This window comes from Aulonocara stuartgranti (assembly GCF_965226115.1).
Source record: "Aulonocara stuartgranti genome assembly, chromosome: 5".
Taxonomy (NCBI): Eukaryota; Metazoa; Chordata; class Actinopteri; order Cichliformes; family Cichlidae; genus Aulonocara; species Aulonocara stuartgranti.
In genome coordinates, this window is record NC_138943.1 from 37,033,275 (window position 1) to 37,052,334 (window position 19,060).

The following is a 19,060-nucleotide window of genomic DNA, read 5'->3' on the forward strand; positions in this document are numbered from 1 at the left end:
TGAAATGAGCACTGGTGTGCAACAGCTTGTCAATTTCAGATTCAGTTCAGGTTCAAAACAGAGTTCAGACAGAGGTCGGGCTCAAACTGCAGAAGACAGAGTGCCTTAGTAAGTGCCACATTTATAATGTGGCACACATCTTGTTGGTGCTGTCACTTGGTGTTCGCTTGCTTTGTGGTAGAGTATCACTTCCTGTTCCTGCTCAAACATAGTGGTGTTTCTGAGTAGTTTATCTGCTTAGCAATTTAATTAAAAACTTTTCCTTTTTCATAGTATAATCTAGTGATGGGCAGATGAAGCTCCATGAAGCACTGAAGCTTTTCATCCAATTGGTTCACCCCAGCGCAAAGCTTCTTGAAGCTTCATTTGCTCTAGCAGGACACCTACTGGACGTAAAAATATTAGTTGGCATGAATTTGAAGAGTGTGGCCTTTTGCACACAGCCTGTAAATGTCAACAACAAAAGGAGTGTGTAAAACATGTATATTGTAGTGATGGCATTATACTGTGTATATTTATACTAGCAGTATGGAAAATGATTATTTGGAAATGCTTAAAATGGAAATGATCATTTACTGTGAGGTGAGGTGTAGTTGGAGTGTGGACAGTGGTTGTGAGAGTTGCAGTCGTTCACACTGTAGGTCTTAAAGCTCAATTCCGATTTTTTGATCAAATCCGATTTTTTTGTCTGCTTGTTCACACTACAAATAAAATGTGACAGCAAACGTGCTCCTGTGTAAACCCTCAAAGCGGCCCACTGTGCAAAAGAAGACGTCACACACAACGCGCTCTGTTCAGACCCAGACCAAACAGTATTGTTTGACTGATGTAATCAGTATTGTTTTACTGATTATATCTTTATATTAAGATATAAAGACTTGTTTCGGACTTTACGTTCCCCAATTTTTCTTTAAGTTATTTTGTTATTTACATATGGCCTATTGATCCTTATTGCTGTTTTAGAGGAGCGGTGCTTCAAAGGATAGTTGCAGATTTCTGTCAGAATCTGCAGATTATACAATATAAATAAAATGTTCACGTTGTCTTCCCAACAGTTTCACTGACATCTACACGGGATGGACAGGAAGCATTCGCGATGTCTTCTCTGGCGCTGATAATCGGCGTCTGTCTTGTGTCAGTGATGTAAAAGACAGATTTAATGCGACATGACCATCAAACAGCAGTCGCTTTCTAAAACATCAGATATGTATCGGATTCAGTACCACATACCAGAGTGACCCAGGTCGGATTTGAACATATCGGATTTGTGCCGTTCACACTGTCACACCATGATCGGATATGGGTCGCATAGGGTCAAAAAAGTCGGATTTGACGCGCTTTTGCATGCAGTGTGAACGTAGCCTTAGTCCAGAATACAGCAACTAGGCTGTTAACAAAAAATAATACAGAATTAATTTTGAAATTCTATTGACCGCTTTAAAAGCCCTGTATAAATGTTTGATCCCTTCCTGAATTTGTAAGTTTTTCTCTCTTATCAAGAGATAAACAGTCTATAAGTTTTATGGTAGACAAAATATTAACCAAAATCCTGAAGAAAAAAAAGCATGTCCCATAAAATGTATTAATTGATAATTGATTTTCATTGAATGAAATCAGGATTTGATACCCAAGCAAAATATGGCTAGCAGCTGATGGAGAAACACTTGTGGGCAAGCGATATCACCTTTCTTAGTTGCGTACCAAATTTGTATACATCCCAGGAGGGATTTTGGCCAATTCCTTTTTACAGAAACACTCCAGATTCTTTAGGTTCCCTGGCTGCCACTTGATAACTTCAAACCTCAACTCCCTATAAAGATTTACTATTGGTGAGGTCTGGACACAAGCTATGACCTTAATGTGCATCTTCTTTAGGCACTACTTTGTTGTTGTCAGTATGTTTTGGTTCATTGTCATTCTGTCCACAATCCATTGCATCCTGGCTGAGGGTGGGAGATTCTCATTCAAGATTTTACTGTACATGGCCCTGTCCATTGGTGCAGAAGACAGTGACGTTGTCTTCTGCCTTTAGCATAACAGCATAGTGTTTCCACTTTTGTGCTTGCCTGTGGGGATGGTGTTGTTTGGGTCATATTCAGCATCTCTATTCCTCCAAACAAAGCATGTCCAGCACAGTTTTGGTTTCATCTTACCACAGAACTTCGGATAAATTTATTGCAAATTATTTTTTCTGGATTTTTGGTCTCTCACTTCATTAAACTTAAACTAAAATAACATTTAAAGACTGTTCATTCCTTTTTAAATTGGCAACCTTATGATTTTAGTTTTAGTTGGCACGGTGGTTAGCACTGTTGCCGCACAGCAAGAAGGTCCTGAGTTCAATTCCACCATCAGGCCGGGGTCTTTCTGTGTGGAGTTTGCATTTTCTCCCCGTGTTTGCGTGGGTTCTCTGGGTACTCCGGCTTCCTCCTACCGTCCAAAGAGATGCAGTTAGTGGGGATAGGTTAATTGATTAATCCAAATTGCCCATAGGTGTGAATGTGAGCACAAACGGTTGTCTGTCTCTGTGTGTTAGCCCTGTGACAGACTGGCAACCTGTCCAGGGTGTACCCCGCCTCTTGCCCTATGACAGCTGGGATAGGCTCCAGCGCCCTCCGCGACCCTGAAAAGGATAAGCGAATGGATGATTTTAGTTTCCCCCAATATCTCAGCACTTTCTTGCATACTCAATGTGAGTATATTTGCCTATTTCAAGACCTATTCTACCTACCCACCATTTCACGACTTACTGCTCTGGAAGACTTTTAGAATTCATATTAACTTTAATATATATACAGAAGACAGTTTACGGATGGACCATGGACGGAAGTAAATTGATACATTTTGAACGGGTTTTCAGCTTCAAGTTCTTGGGCACCCACATCTCTGAGAATTTGTCCTGGCCAACTAACACCTCCAGCCTGGTCAAGAAGGCTCATCAGCGCCTCTTTTTCTTGAGGACACTGAGGAAGAACCACCTGTCTGCTGACATACTGGGTAACTTCTACCGCTGTGCAATAGAAAGCATCCTGACCAACTGTGTCACGGTCTGGTATGGGAACTGGTGAAAACCGCCCAACGCATCATAGGGACTCCACTTCCTGCTATTGAGGATGTCCACAAGAAGAGATGTCTACACCGGGCACGCATCATTCTCAGGGACTCCTCTCATCCTGCCAATGAACTCTTCCAGCTCCTCCCCTCCAGATGTCGCTACAGGACCCTTCAGAGTAAAACCAGCAGGTTTAGGAACAGCTTCTTCCCCACAGCTGTCATCGTACTGAACTCAGTCCCTTGCTGAACCTTCTCATCCACACTTACTCAACCCTCCTACGCCCCTCCTCCCCCCTATCCCTCCCGATGACCAAGATCATGACTGTCATTCATTCTCAGCCTCCACCATATGCTCACACTGGATACTGCTATAGTTCAGGACACTGACATAGCATAGTCTCTGTTATAGAGCGTACACTGTTCAGTATTATAGTCTTTTCAGAGCGCTACACCTCTGCTACTGTTTAAGTAGTGAAAGCTATATTCATAGCACTCGGTACATCTGTACATATGTATACAACACTACATTTGTCTGGAGTTCATCTGTTCATTTGGTCTCTGTATAGCAATATAAACATCTGTATACTTAACTGTATTTTATTACCCTGTATTTATACATGTGTAATGACAATAAACTTGACTCTGACATCACAGCGACTGGAGTGTTGGTAGGTAAGGGGAAGTTTTTGATGACAAATATTAGGATTAAATGTTAAGAAGTCACACAGAATAGAGGCATTTCCAACCTTTATTAAAACAGTTCCTTTATGTAGTTGGCAATAAAAAAAACAAAAACACAAAAAACCCCCACAAACATTTCCATTTATTCAAATGGCTTTAGCAGTCAAAGGCAGAACGAAGGACTGCTGCAAAGGGTCAGCCACTTAAACTCTGGACCTCATTGTGTTCAACTGTTTGTAGAGATGTGAAGCAAAGGGCTACAACCAAATTAGCCAGGGCTGGATTGCATAGAAAACAAGTGACTCAGTCACTGAAGTTTAGACAGGCATAATAGTTCCATAACCTGAACAGCAAAAGAAAGCACAAAGCGGGAGCAGAATGTATATGGATAATATTTTAAGAAGAGTCATTTGAATCAAACAATAGATCAGAAGTCTTGATTTAAAAAACAAACAACAACAACAACAAAACAGTCATTTCAAGTTTCCCTCTTCAAATTAACTCATCTCCAGTTTATCAATAAAACATTTAAAAAAACAATAAAACAAAGGAGGTGAGCTGAGGTATGTTCATCACAGAAGGTCAGGAAATTAACATTTGTTTTAAGAGCTTTATGACCTATCCGGGGCTAAATAAATGTAATCATCTCTGTCAGTGTTAATAAGGGTTTTGTTATTTTTAATTTTTAAACACACTGAACAAAAGGAAAAACAAAGAAACAAGGCAGCAGCAGATTTTTCAAAACCTATGTGATGTTCTTGTAATGCAAATCTTTTTAAACATGCCATCAAGGAAAATTAGAACAGACATTGATGAGTGGAAGCAAAAATGAAATCTACCCAGAATGTGTGAGGAATGGCTCAATGAAAAGGGGAAACAGGAGGTAGCACGATTACAAAGACAACTTTTAGTCAGCTCAGTGCAACTCTGCAGCCAACTGAATCCAAAATATTGAGCTGGGGGTCATTGCACTAACATCTCCCTCTGCTTACAAATGCAATCATTCAAACATTTGATACCAGGCACAACTAAACTGCATAAAATTTGAAAGACATCAGCAGCTTTGCTTCTTTGCTCAAACAGCACAACTGCAGTTCCCAGTAAAAATGTGACTTTGCATGCCAAAAGCTCCAAGAACAGAAAAAAAAACAAACTGCTGAGTCACCATCTCATTTGAAATTAATGGAAAACTTATTTGGGTAAAATTACATTCATGGTTCCCTTTTCTATAATTACAATTAAATACTGAAGCTAAATTATCAAGGCCCATATACCCTGGATCATGTAGTTGCATGCAAAATCAAAGATGGTGAAGCAGCTGGTGCAAATTTGAATTTAAAGGTATGACACATGGAGCGGTGATGTGTCACTAAAGTTCAACTTCAATGAGAGATATTCAAAAAAGAAGCCAAAATGTTGTATAGGTGGTGCAATCTGCAGTAAGAAAGCATGCAGTAGTGACCAGGAGGGGGTGGAGTGTAATGAATAGGTCCCACTTCCCAAATGTGAAGATACACCCTTTTACCTTCAGCTGAGTAGATCTGATTGTCGTGGATTGTGATGGACAAGCACATTGTAGATTAAATGATTAGTAAATTTTGAAAGGACTAGCTTGGACTGACACCTTGGCCTGCAAGACAGCCTACAAGCAGCTTGGAAAGATGGCAAATGGGACCACAACACAAATTCAGGCTTAAAACATCTGGAATTATTACAGTGGCTAACAGAGTTTACCAGCTATTATTACTTAATTCTAGAATTTAAACCCAACAGAGAAAAAAAAAAGCAGCTGACATGCTTTTCTATCATGTCCTAAGATCAGAAAGCTGTCACTTTTTAGAGAAAAAACAAAAACAAAAAAAAACACCCCCAAAACAAAACGAAAAAATTCACACACACGCTCCACCGCATCAAGTGAAAATTTTCCAGCAGCAGTTTTTATCTTACATCACAGTGTTTTCATTAAATATCATCAGAGTTCCAGGCTGGCGACCAAAGTGTCGCCATTTCAAGTCAAGTGTGAAATGAAAAATGTTGCTGCATCTCTTTTATCCGTTCCATCTATTCCCATCGTGAAGATGAAACAAATCATTTATCAGTAGCACTGGCAAATGAATTTAATCTAACAAGCAAAAGAATTATGATCCCATTTCACCATCTACATTACAGGAGAAACTGCTCTTTACTTCTTTATCTTCACAGTCTTCAGGTTGAATGAAGGCAGATGCACCAGCTTTGGACAGCAACACACATCTGCAAAGAAGCAGGAGAACCAGTGAACAAGCAGACAGATGCACAAAACCTTTGGTTTATTACACGTGGGACATGGAGGTGGACAAGCTTGGGACAAAGTGACAAAGTTTTTGTTTTGTTTTTCTAAAGTCCTATATTACAAATACAGAGGATAAATTCATTTGCTATAAAGTTAGAAATTAAAAAAAAAAAACCTGTAATGTCTGGCACATTTTGCCATCAGAATTATGATCTGAATGCACCGTTGTGCCAAAGTTCCTTGACTGTGTGTGAGAGAGAGAGAAATTACAAAATGTACTTGATTACAAGGGTGGCTAGTTGCAATAACAATCCCCAGGAGCCAAAGGCAGACAGAGATAGATCCAGGAGATCGGGCCATCCACAGCCCAAAAGAGTACCTGAGAAGACCTGAGATCACACATTTTGGCAACAACTGTGTATCCAACCCAGCAGAAGGACGAGAGTCCCAAAGAACCAATTCAATTCAATTCAATTTTATTTATACAGCACCAAATCCCAGGCGACTGTTGCTGGGATCGACCAGAGGCAATGGGCAGCTGACCTCACTAGAGGCCATGTGCATGTGCCTCATGTGCCTCGGGGCCTTGTGACATCTGTCTAACACACATTTGTGACTTCAAATATTCTAACCAAGCGTGTCAATCTTAGCTGATTTTTGGAGTTAAAAGATCAAACTGCACACTGCTTTTCTCCTGACACATTTCTGTTTGGTAGCAGCACATCTGCCATTAAAAATAATAACATGTTTAAAAAGTGTTTTCCTTGTCCCCTGGAGGATTTCAGATCGGTGCCAGGTGTTGTTCAGATTCAGAAAAACATGTATGGCATAGAGACAGCTGGACAGACCTCAGTGACATACATTCTACAAGGCTGATCTATGTGCAGTGGCGAGTATGTGAAAAGAGCAGCAGATGTGCTGAATCAGTACCTGTTGCAGTAAATAGCTCCCAAATTTATTACAGCAATGCCCACTGCAGACTGCACACACGTTAAGCAATTGACACATTTGCTTCCAGCAGATGGACAATGAATGTAAACTGAATTACACAGAAATATCTTCAAGGGCAAAGTCAGCAGTATATCAAATGAGTGAATATCAATACTGTAACCTACAAGAACAGTGAGTAAGCTGACTCTAGAGTCAAGACAAAACAAATGTTTGACTTGGCAGATCCCAGGGTATATCATAAAAGAATCCATCTCAGCCAGACCAACCCCAAATCGCTGGCAGAGATGACAATGTAACATTATGGTGGTCAAATAAAGGAATCTGTGAAAACCTGGTTTATGTGATCAGCTCCCAAAAACCTTGCATCCCCTGGTCATATTCACACATTAAAAATATGTGGCAGCATGGCAGACTGCACAGATGTGTTTATGGTAGAGCTGAGAGGATCCAAAAACTCTGCTGAATTCTGCAGCACAAACAGGCCCTTTGTTAAATGTGACTTAACCATTACGCCTTTCCCTGCAGACTGCACCCAGTTATGCAGTCATGCATTTCCACTTGTACTGTTACATAAGTGACTTAGATAGCTTTAACAGGGATTTGGAGCTTCATCCTGCAATCTGAATACGCATTGATAATGAGTGCTGACTTATGAGTGTTGCTTCATGCAACACGAGAATCTGATAGACCCTTTGCAACATACTATTCAGAACAGGTTTATTGTATACTCAAAACGCTCATCACACAGGACTACCTTTTGGAGCAATTGTGTGATGGAGAGCTTACCTTTACATGAATATTTGGTGATTTTTAGGTCATTGTGAACTGTAGCTAAGCCAAAGAGAGTTAACTAGGATGTCAGCAGAACAAATACCATCTCTCTCTCGTATCTCTGTACACACTGAGGCTGCAATTCTTCCAGACCTATTGGGTCAGCAAACCTCTACAAGTCTTCTTGTCCCTCCTTCCTTGCTGAAGAACAACTAGCACACCATCACGCACATAAAAATGCAAAAATACTGGCAGCTTTTACCCTTCCTTTCTTTCTTCTTGTTGTTTTCACATTAGTAGGAGACAAAATAACTGACAGTATTGTGTCTTCTGGATGTTGGAGATTTGGTGTGTATTCATGTGTTTTTGTGCATGCGTATCTGTGTGTTTGACTCTAGTGAATCACTATGTGTGTTAGCCTTGAAAGGAGCATGCGGTGACTGCAATGAAGAAAAACAAACATATACGCATTCTCTGATGTTTATCCAATGATGCAAAATTTCGCACTGCAGAAAAAAAATCTGTGCTCGTGACTTTACTTGCATAAATATTAATTATTAAACTGTAAATGAGTCAGCCCATTTGAACTCATGACAGTCTTGCTCAGCATGGAAAACGTGCAGGGAGATGAGCAGGGGATGGCTGAAACAATGCATGCAGGGGTGGTGGGAGTCTTCACAACACTTAGAGGAAGAAAGCAGAGCAAGAGACCGGAGGTCAGCTGGGTTTGTAGTGCCCCCACCCCCCAATGTCACATTATGCAATGGCAAACACAAGCATAGTGTGTTGTACAGTCACGGCATACAACGCTCACCCATCATGTGCACTGACCATGTTCAATAAGGGAATGTATGCTCCCTTTATAACCAGCCATCTGTGGCTCAGAGGTCAAAGAATAACTGGGGCTTTGGTCACTCAACCAGTGGTCTTGGTTAGCACCACCACAATACACACAGGCATTTATACATGTGAGAACAAATATCCAGAGTCCAGTCACTAAATAAAGTATGTAGGCACTACACAAACAAATGCCCCGCCCACTATTACAAATAAATTAATTCTGTATAATAGGTCCCAGTAGCTCACACCTCAAATGTAATTTGAGGCAAATAACGTACAGGAACCAGATTGGAACAGAAATGAGAATTCTCATATGAATAATATAGATTGTTATTAAAGCACAGGTAGGCAGCAATAGACGATGTTTCTCAGAAGACGATCCGATTTTCTCTTTAATTTGACAGCAGGGCAGAGCCAATATTAAAAGAAATACAGCAGTGGTCCTTCAGATGCTTGGCTACAAGATGAACAGCCAAAAGCAGTAGTACTCTACATGGAGGAGGAGACTAGATAAGCTCAAGGCAACACATTGGGAAGGCAGCCAACTATCTGTAATGTAGAGAAGTGTGATGAAGAAAGGGATGCCTAAGAAGTACAGCAAACTGTCCATACCGGAGTCTTTGAAAACTGCAAAGCGAAGAGATATAGGAACAGAAGCCAGGAAAATAAACCAGCTGTTCTCCACTGAACCATCCAAGGTGTATTCTTAATGGCAAGGGAACAATATGAGAACAGCCCCACCAAGGCTGGAGACAGAACAATCCTTGAGAAGGGAAACCGTGCACTGTATATTAGGCCAGTAAAGTAGGGAATCCACACACAAATATGAACCAATCTGACAACATGTAAAACTCTTTTACAAATGCATACATCAAGAAAATGATCAGATTCATGAGTTGAACTTCATAAATTTTGCGTACATGATCAGTGTTGATTCAGGTTTGGATATATGCATTAGTAAAACAGTTTTACATGTGGTCAGATTGCTTCATATCTTTGTATGGATTGAAGCACATGCGGGAGTCCTTAAATGTTACACATAAATCACAGAACATTTGTAAGGCTTAGTTTACCCTTGTGGATCATATCATACGTACTTGCTACCTTTGTGAGGCAAATTTGTCTCCATACTTTACTGGCCTGATATACAACGCACGGCTTCCCCAAACACACTTTACTTGGACCGTTTTCCTGAATACATATGGCAACTTATTATTGACACCATAAGTTTACTAGTGGATGATCCACCTCAGTCAATCAGTTGTTCATGTGGAGTCATATCGAACAGTCTGCGTTTATTTTTTCTGCTGTCTATGGTTTTTACTCTATGTTGGCTAGCTGGCTAGGTTGCTGATGCACTGGTGTTTTATATCATTCAGCTACTTAACCAAAATCATATCATCCTATGGAATGATAACTCTCAGTCTCCACCTTTGTGGACTGCAGCACTTGATCTGCTCTGGAGATCCACAGTGAGCTGGAGGGTCACTCTTAAGCTGGGCATACACTGCGATTTTTTCAGTCGCGTTATTCAGCTCCTGCTCAAACTGTGCGACTGAATCGCAGGAGTTAGAAGTTCGTAGCTCATAATGCATGTTCTCACACTATATGCCCGACGTGCTGATGTAACCTGATTGCTCACAGTGTGCGTCCATACACAACACGTGGTGTTCTTGTTTCCGGAAATGTAAGAGGAACCCGGAAGTGGGGAGACTGCAATCTGTGTCCAGATCCCACACTGCACTGCCATGCTGCTCTGTCTTTTTCACTTCTATTTCTGTGTTTGCGCATGCGCAGCGTGAGAGGTTGCGTTAAATCAGCTTGTGACACTGCTTCATCAGTGAGATACCCTCACGAGGGGTGACCAGGATTTCAAACAGGTTTGATTTTCTTGTGACCATACGACCGTTGATCGGGAGATGGTCATGAGGTCTTAATCGCCTCTCATTACCCCATGTATACTACACGATGCACGACACACAGGTGAAAAATAGTCTCAAAATGGGCCAAAAAAAAAAAAAAAAAGTCACACAGTGTATGCCTGTCTTTACAGAAGCTGCAGCAGGTGGAAGACTGGTTTATGTGCTGAGCAATTACCACTGGGGCGAGCTGCAGTTCAAGACTGGAAGGTTCTATTCCTTTACAGAATAAGAGACTTACTGGAGATCGGCTGGTGATATTTCCCACTTTTCTGTCAGAAGGTACTTAGTGAATAAAAAAAAATTCAGTAGTAATATTGACTAAATAATATTTAGTAATAAGTTTAAGAATTAATTAGGTAGCCCAAGGCCTTCCTATCTTGTACTTTTCCTTGGCGGCTGGTTCCTTTGCTAGTTTTCTATTTTCTTGGTCCTCAACATCAAATAAAACCTGTGCAGTCAATACTAAGCATATTTGATGTTAAACCACAATAATATCTTGATTTCATATGAAGTAGTATTGACATAGCATTGGCAATGCTTTAGAGAAATTCCCCAAACTGTCTCAGTCTAAAGGATGATCTGAAGTTACTTCATATGATACTTCTCCAGTACATTACAGAGCAGGCTGAACATTTCAGATAGCAGTAATGTACAATGAGTTCAGATCGATTTTTTTCTTTTCAATTCACTTTGACTCAGCAGAGGGAGCAAATCTGGACAAGGAATGCTGTTAGCTAAACAATACAAACAGTACTAGCAGACGAACTGAAGGCAGAATAACCGTCAGCAAAACAGAATGCTGGAGGGTGATTAAAACGAGACGTGTACCTGTAGAACAGTATGGCTGAGGGTCATGTAGTACACATAACTTGGTCCATTCTGGCTTGCAGCTCAAAAGCATCTGGTCGGTCCTGAGGGTTGACAGCGAGCATGTCCTGAAGCAGCTTTTTCACTCCATCTGACATACATGACCTGCGTTTCTGTGGGATGCTCAGTACCATCTTTGGATTCTCGAGAAGTGCCTCACCAACAGGCATAATGTCACCTCCCTGTCGCACATAGGTACCCAATAGCTCCCTCTTAGACTCAGAATCAATAAAAGTAATTCTCTCCAGCATGGCCCAGATGATGATGCCCAGGGCAAATATGTCAGCCTTGGCTGTGTAGTGGCCCTCCCACACCTCAGGAGCCATATAGAAGTCTGAGCCACAAGCAGATGACAACCAAAACTTGTTGAGGTTGACGTTTTTGTTCTTGTCTTCACAGTCTTTTCCCTCACTGGTGTTTCCTAAACCAGCGCAAACTTTACTCAAGCCAAAGTCTGCCACCTTCAGAACTGGAGTCCCTGATTTCTCTGAAATTAGGATGTTGTCAGGTTTGAGATCTCGATGAACAATATTGTTTTTGTGCAGGAAAGCAACAGCACTTGTTAGTTGGAGCATGAAGCTGCTGTTTGTTCGTGGGTTGGGTCGCCGAGATAAGATGAACTGGTTGAGGTCTCCTCCTTCGCAGAACTCCATGACGAACCACAGGTAACAAGGTTCCTCTGGGGGGCCAAGCACTCTCTCACCTGTAACAGCGAGACACTTATCAGATAGACAGTAAAAACAAAAATGATAAAAAAAAAAGAGAGAAAAAAAATGTAGAATGACACAGTTTATCAAAGTGATGTGTATGTGGTATGATGAAGTGCCTTAGACCTGCATTCATTTTAATGGCCAGCAGGCATCTCGATGTGCAAAAAGACTTCCAGTTCTACAGATGGGAAACCGTTAGTCATCGAGTAATTTAATGAGTCATCAATTACTCAAGTAATCGGATAAGAAATACTCCAGTCACTCGATGAATCATTGCAGCCCCATTCAAATTATATATGACCATTTAACATGATTTTCTTTATCTCCCTCTCATTTTGCCCCCTCCACAGCTTTCCTCCACTTCACCTCAAAACTCATCTCCTAAATTGAAATCAGGGCTCTAACACACACACACTATGTGCATAAAAATCCTTATTTACTCCCGACATTGTGCTAAAACTCAGTTTCCCTCTGACAAACAGTTTGATTACATTTTTGACTGCAGTTGGCTGAAAATGTAATCTACTGATATCTAGCAGTGATACACACTGTACACAATCTACAAAAGGTCTATATACAGGGCTGCACTGGTAATCTAGCATACTGGGGATTTTTCTGGTCGGCTGAAGAATATATTTTTATTTTCCTTTGTCGATATAATTATACAGGCTACAGCACTGACAGCAGCATGTGCATTCATTTTCATTACTGACACTGAATTACAGAAATAGACGCAGCAAAATGTGTCAAATTTACTGACATGTTGGGGCTGCTGCACTGGCTGGCTATAATTTCTCTGTATCTGTTATTGTATAATCTGCTGTACATTATAAAGCGCCTTGAGGCGACTGTTGTTGTGATTTGGCGTTATATAAATAAAATTGAATTGAATGATCCCTTTGCAAGTTATGGTCCTCGTAAGTGTCCAGATGTATGATAAACAGGGTATGCTGTACTAGGGCTGGCCCACATCATACCGTTCACATTAATACCGGTAAAATGTTAGGCAACGATAAGAAAGAGGAATATCGCGATAGAATATGGGTAAAATGCGCCTGCGCAGTGCCTTTGTTTTCATGCACACATGGTGGAAAAAGCATAGCGGCGACAGAGAATGTGAAGGGCGAAAGCGGATCGTTGAATGAAACAGATGAACCAGAATTGGTTTGTAAAAATGCTGCAACTTCGGTGGTGTGGAACTGGTTTATCTTTCGCCCGTCAGATACACAACAAACCACAATTTTTGGTAGAGCATGCTAGCGGGCCGTCGTTATTACCACACAGCACGTTTAAAATCAATCCTTTGATTTTTCTGAAAATTGACAGTGTAATCCCGTGTGCCTTATGTATGAATTCTGGTTGTGCTTACTCACCTTGAAACGATTTTATGTACACGGCGCTCGAAAATCTGTCAAATGTTTTAGTATGACTTTGCTAAGCTACTAAGCCGCACTGCTTGATGGACTATCGTAGGCAGGAGCCTCGCGCAGTGATACGTACTGTGCTTCAACATAATATTACCGTATTGTGTGTGTATAACCTCTTTTTAAGTTTTGTGGATATTATACATGGTTATGCTGAGGATATGTCGGCCAGTTTCCACTGGAAATGCCTTTTGGTTAAACTGTCAGCGAGGAATTTGCACTGTTAAATTTTATTTATTTATAGAACTTTAATGCACATAAAAAACAGCTGCTTGTTTAAGTGAAAAAACATTAATGGGGTTTCTTTTTTTTTGCACTAATAAAGTTGTGGAGTATTTTGTCTAGTGTCAATTATATCGTCAGTTATATCGTTATCGCAAATTTCCAAAAGCAGGGCTCGCAAAATCGCTAGCCCGACGTCCCGCACGCTGCAACTTCTTATCTGGTGCGCGTCTTATTTTGACAACGAATGCCGGGTGTGTTGTTGGTTTTCCCTCGATCGACAAGCGCCTTTGTTACTGGGACCAGTAATTTTAAAAAAGGCCCCCATTAGAATCCATGAGAAATGCATTACTAAAAATAAACCCGAAAAATCTGTTTAGAACAGCGCACTATGTTGCAAAGAGTGAACTACCACTGGCAAAATTTAGCAGTCTTTGCAAACTTCAAAAAGCAAATGGCCTCGATCTTGGTTCCACTTGTCTCTTACCCGTGACTTCAGTGGAAATTTCAAATTCAGGATCTGACACAGACTGATTCATGTCCTACACAGTAGGGCTGCTCAGTTAATTGAATTTTAATCACGATTACGATCTGGGCTTTCAACGATCATTAAAAATGCCTGAGCCGATTATTAGCCCCTCCCTCGTGCTTTACTCTCGCGCTGCTCCGTGTGGCAAATCGAGCGCACCTCTCTGCATTTCGAACACGTGTCACAACAAGAGGACCCGAGGGAAGCTCGGAAAGCTAAGCAGAAGTTATTTGGAGAGGAGAGTGACTGCCGTTGGTTGAAAAGAGAGGTAAAAAAAAAAAAAAAAAACAGACGTGGATCAAGTAGACATAGTGTGTAAACTTTGCTACAGTGTCGTAGCTGCACCACAGAGCAACACTGCAAAGTTCACTAAACAGATGTTTACATTTTTCATTTATTTTTTATATTGCAAACATTTGCACTGTTATCAGTATTTGCACACTATTTTATATTATTTTTTGACAGTCTTTAAAGTCATTATTCAATACATTGTTATTGTTAAATAAATATCGTCAAATAATCGAGATCTCGATTTCAGTGAAAATAATCGTGATTATCATTTTTGCCATAATCGAGCAGCCCTACTACACAGTTCTTACAAGTTCATAGAAATTTCTGTTCAATTAGAACCAAGTATTTAAGTTGATGATTGTAATTTTTATACAATGTTGTAATTTGTGTTTCAACAATTTTTTGATTAATGTTTTGTTTCCGTTACAATATTATACTTTAATGTATAATATTATAACGGAAACAAAACATTAATCAAAAAATTGCTCTCTTTTTTTATTCGGGCTACTTAAATTTATTTTGGGCTACCAAAAACTGAAGAGTCCCTGCCCGAAGGGCTACCAGGGATTTTGAAATTTTGAGAGCCCTGAAATGTATATTGTGATAAATATTTTTGGTCATTTCGCCCTGCTCTATGCTGTACTGACAAGTTGCTACATTATTTGTACTCTCTTTTAAGTGGTTGTGTATTATCGAGTCTATGTTATACATGTCTTTAGGAAAACCTACTTTTAGATGCTTCCCTTGTCACGTAGTTTGACTTGCCAGAGTTTATGCCTGCTGTCCTTCCTGACGCAACCCCAAAGGGGATTTGCGTCTCTGCCTGAAATTAACCTTTCACTTACCAAGAAAATGTGTTACCAGTACACTGTGGGAATATTTTATGTCACTAAGAATTAGTGTCAAAAAGGTGTTGAACAACCAGTCTATAGCTTATGTTTTCTTGTAGAAAAACAAAAGTTAATAAATTTTATAAATACTTTGTAAAGAAATGGTAAATGGCCTGTATTTGTATAGCGCTTTACTAGTCCCTAAGGACCCCAAAGCGCTTTACACATCCAGTCATCCACCCATTCACACACACATTCACACACTGGTGATGGCAGCTACATTGTAGCCACAGCCACCCTGGGGCGCACTGACAGAGGCGAGGCTGCCGGACACTGGCGCCACCGGGCCCTCTGACCACCACCTGTAGGCAACGGGTGAAGTGTCCTGCCCAAGGACACAACAACCGAGACTGTCCAAGCCGGGGCTCGAACCAGCAACCTTCCAATTACAAGGCAAACTCCCAACTCTTGAGCCACGATTGCCCCATAATACAGTTTTTAATCCAAGGCAAACTGCCCACGTCTTCTTTGATCTTCTTGAGGCAATAATCTTTGATGGGGTTTTTGTACTTGTTACATAAGTAAACTAAGTAAATGGTGAGACATATCTACCCCCCCCCCCCCCCCCCCCCTTATGAAAGAAGAACACAGATGTGGTGTATGTTAATACACATATCAAAAGCCACTTCTACTGAGAAAACCTACCAATCAATGACTGGTGGGCCTGAGATAAACTGTCCTAAGATAACATTGTCACTGTGCGTTTAAAGAAAGCATCGCCAGGGAGGTGATAGCATCGCCAGGGAGGTGATGGCACCGAGACAGGCTAAACCAACAAAGCAAAAACGGTGTAAGTGTAAACTTGTCTTAAGTGCACGGATTGTGAGTGGAATGTGAAAATTACCTCTAACACAAGCAACGCAACAGACTCCATTTTAGTGTGTCAAAATCTACCCATCCCCCAGCGAGTCTGTGTCATGGCGACAAAAACAACTGTGCTATAATGACAAAGCTAACCCTCCAAACTAACCTTTGCAAGCATAAGAACCTTATTATGGGCCTTTAAAAGATAGCTACAGGCCAGCACAAGGCACGAATCACAAAAAGTAAAACCAGCAAGATTAAACAGCCTCCTCTGGGTAACAATCAGGTCACCAGTGATCCAAATTGTGACCAAGCCAGAACTGAAACTGATAACTAATGAACCCCAATGATTAGTAATTGAAGCAAAATATGACAAAACCGTGGCACAAGCAGCAAATCCATATCTAAATCTGACGCAGTGCCCCGTCCTTAGAACGTAAAGTCAAAAGTACACTGAATAATCCTCTTATTTTGGTTACATTAACCTAAAAGCAAAACATGTTGCTACACAGCACAACTATCTAATACCTAGGATGCTATTTTATTTCGGCACTAATTGTGAACACATCTTTTATCCAATTTATCTAATCTCAGCTCAAACAGGTAAAGCTGTAGGGCTAAGCGAGAGCGACCCCCACCTTTTAATGATGTCTCCACCAGGCGCAGGTACTGCTTGGACAGTTTGTTTCCATGACTCATTTTCTGTGCCATACCGTTCCTCTGCAGCACGCACTCCTCTAGATGAACAACATTTTGATGCCTTTTTTCTAGACTTGCTAGCGCCCAGAACTCCTGCAGGGCGAGCTCCACGTTTTCCGGCGCGTCGCACCGCAGTTTCTTTACAGCAACTTTAGCACCCGATCTCCGGGCCAGAGCTTCGTACACCACGCCGTACGTTCCCCTTCCCACCTCCCGCAGCAGACTATAGCGGGGCGCCATGACCTTCTGCTCCAGGCCGTCCTGCTTGAAGAGGCTGGTGTCCTCCTCCATGTCATGGTCCTCTTCCGTGTTTCCCACGTTCAGACACCGAAGCACGCTGGACTCGTCAACTCCCGCTTCGGTGGTTTGTCTGCAGCACGCTCGCGCACTCCTTGTACGTCTCCGCCAGTTATCCCCACCGACGGTGTCCGCGCGACAATCGCTCATCCTTTCAACAAAAACGGTCACATTTTTCCAGCAACAGTTCCCGTGTGTCTCGTCACCTTTCTACAGAGAACACAGAAAACTTCCACAGCAATGTGGGACGATATCGCACGAAACACAAACAGGAAGAAACGACAGTGAGGAAACACTAAGCATTTCCGGCAAAGGCCTTCACAATAAAAGGCAAGGCCTGCGTTACATAACAGTCTGTCCCTTTCTCTCCACACACACACACACACTTCCTTTTTTTCTGCTGCTTCCGTGAGAATTTTACTATTGGTGTTGTAGCTACAAAACTTAATGTCACAGTGAACATGGAAAAAGGTGACTGGCCCTGCAAGTACTTAAATTGTATTGAATTATGAATTATGCATGTTGTAAATATTTAATTTGCTGATATTAACAGAAAATTTAATTTCTGTTTAAACATCTGTTTAACATTTAGATTGATTGTTTATATTTGCTTGGCTTCTAATCCTCCTGCATGATTTCAATAGATGATTTCGTGGGCGTGTCCCTCGCTGAAGGCATACTTCCATCCCCGTCCATGACCTGGATAAAAATGTCATCCTTAAGGAAAAGTGGGAGAGTTGATCGCAGCTGTCTTGAAATTGCACTGCAGTAAGGGACAAATTAAGCTTTACGAAACACTGAAGCTTGTACTGACATGGGTTCTCTGCTCGAAGCGTTTCCATATATACTACATTGTTAATCTGAGTATAGCATCAAGTCAATTAAGCTTTGTATTAGAGGAGGTTATTAATCAGTTTCAGCTGCTTTGTTGTTAATGAAATTACCACTATTCTTATCCTTGCACTATATGGCAAGGATAAGAAACCCACAACAGAGGAATGGTGGAGGCCACTGACAATTTTCTCCTCATCTTTTCCAGCAGTTTTTTCATAGGTTTATATTTGAATATGATCAATGTCACTACTGGTAGCATGAGATGATACCTGGATGCTCCAGAGGCTGCAGAGGTAGTCCAACTCCTTCAGGATGGTACATCAATGTGTTTCATTTTCAACAGGTTTGCTGTGTGTCCAGCACAGCATGGAGAGGATTCCAGGAGATGGGAAGTTACTCTAGGAGAGCTGGACAGGGCCATAGGAGGTTCTTAACCCACCAGTAGGACCAGTGTCTGCTTCTTTGTGCAAGAAGCAACACAGGAGCACCAGAGTTACAAAGTGACCCAGGCTGGTTTAAATACAGTATATCTAACCAAACAATCAGAAGCAAACTTCACAAGGGTGGCTTGAGGGCCTGGTGTCATTTAGTGAGCTGCCCTGTACTGTGGAGCTTGAATGGCATTTGTCATAAAATACCAGAATTGGCAAGTACACCACTGGCACCTTGTGATTTTCACAGATGAGAACAGGTTCACCCCGAGTGCATGTGACAGACATCAAAAGGGCTTGGGAGCTTATTATGCTCCCTTTAACATTGTTTAACAGGACTGGTTTGGTGGTAGGTCTGGGGCGGTATATCCAGGGACAGACCTTTACAGGCTAGGCAACAGAACCCTGACTGCCATTAGTATGGGGATGAAATCCCATTGTGAGACCCTATGCTGGTGGCATAGGTCATGCACGACAATGTCCAGGCTCATGTGGTGAGACTATCCAGGCAGTTCTTGGAGGATGAAGAATTTGATATCACCAACTGGCCCCCAAACTCATCTGAGCATGT

The 19,060-nt window shown here is 41.3% G+C and overlaps 1 protein-coding gene across 1 annotated transcript; it reads right to left on the reverse strand.

The window, feature by feature from the left end:
* Positions 1–3,784: 3,784 nt before the first annotated feature.
* LOC309706670 (serine/threonine-protein kinase 35-like) lies at positions 3,785–17,527 on the reverse strand. Its single transcript, XM_082533402.1, has 3 exons — positions 16,867–17,527; positions 11,320–12,061; positions 3,785–5,988 (listed from the first exon to the last, which is right to left on the reverse strand). Exons 1-2 carry the CDS (start codon positions 17,372–17,374, stop codon positions 11,343–11,345), a joined length of 1,227 nt encoding a protein of 408 aa, XP_082389528.1. The 5' UTR covers positions 17,375–17,527; the 3' UTR covers positions 3,785–5,988; positions 11,320–11,342.
* Between the last annotated feature and the right edge of the window lie 1,533 nt (positions 17,528–19,060).

Excerpts from the sequence above, each read along its gene's own strand:
- LOC309706670 (XM_082533402.1), bottom strand. The coding sequence starts at position 17,374 with ATGAGCGATTGTCGCGCGGACACCGTCGGTGGGGATAACTGGCGGAGA. Across the intron at positions 12,062-16,866 it reads GGTGGAGACATCATTAAAAG|GTGAGAGAGTGCTTGGCCCC; the intron begins GTGGGGGTCGCT and ends TCGCTGTTACAG.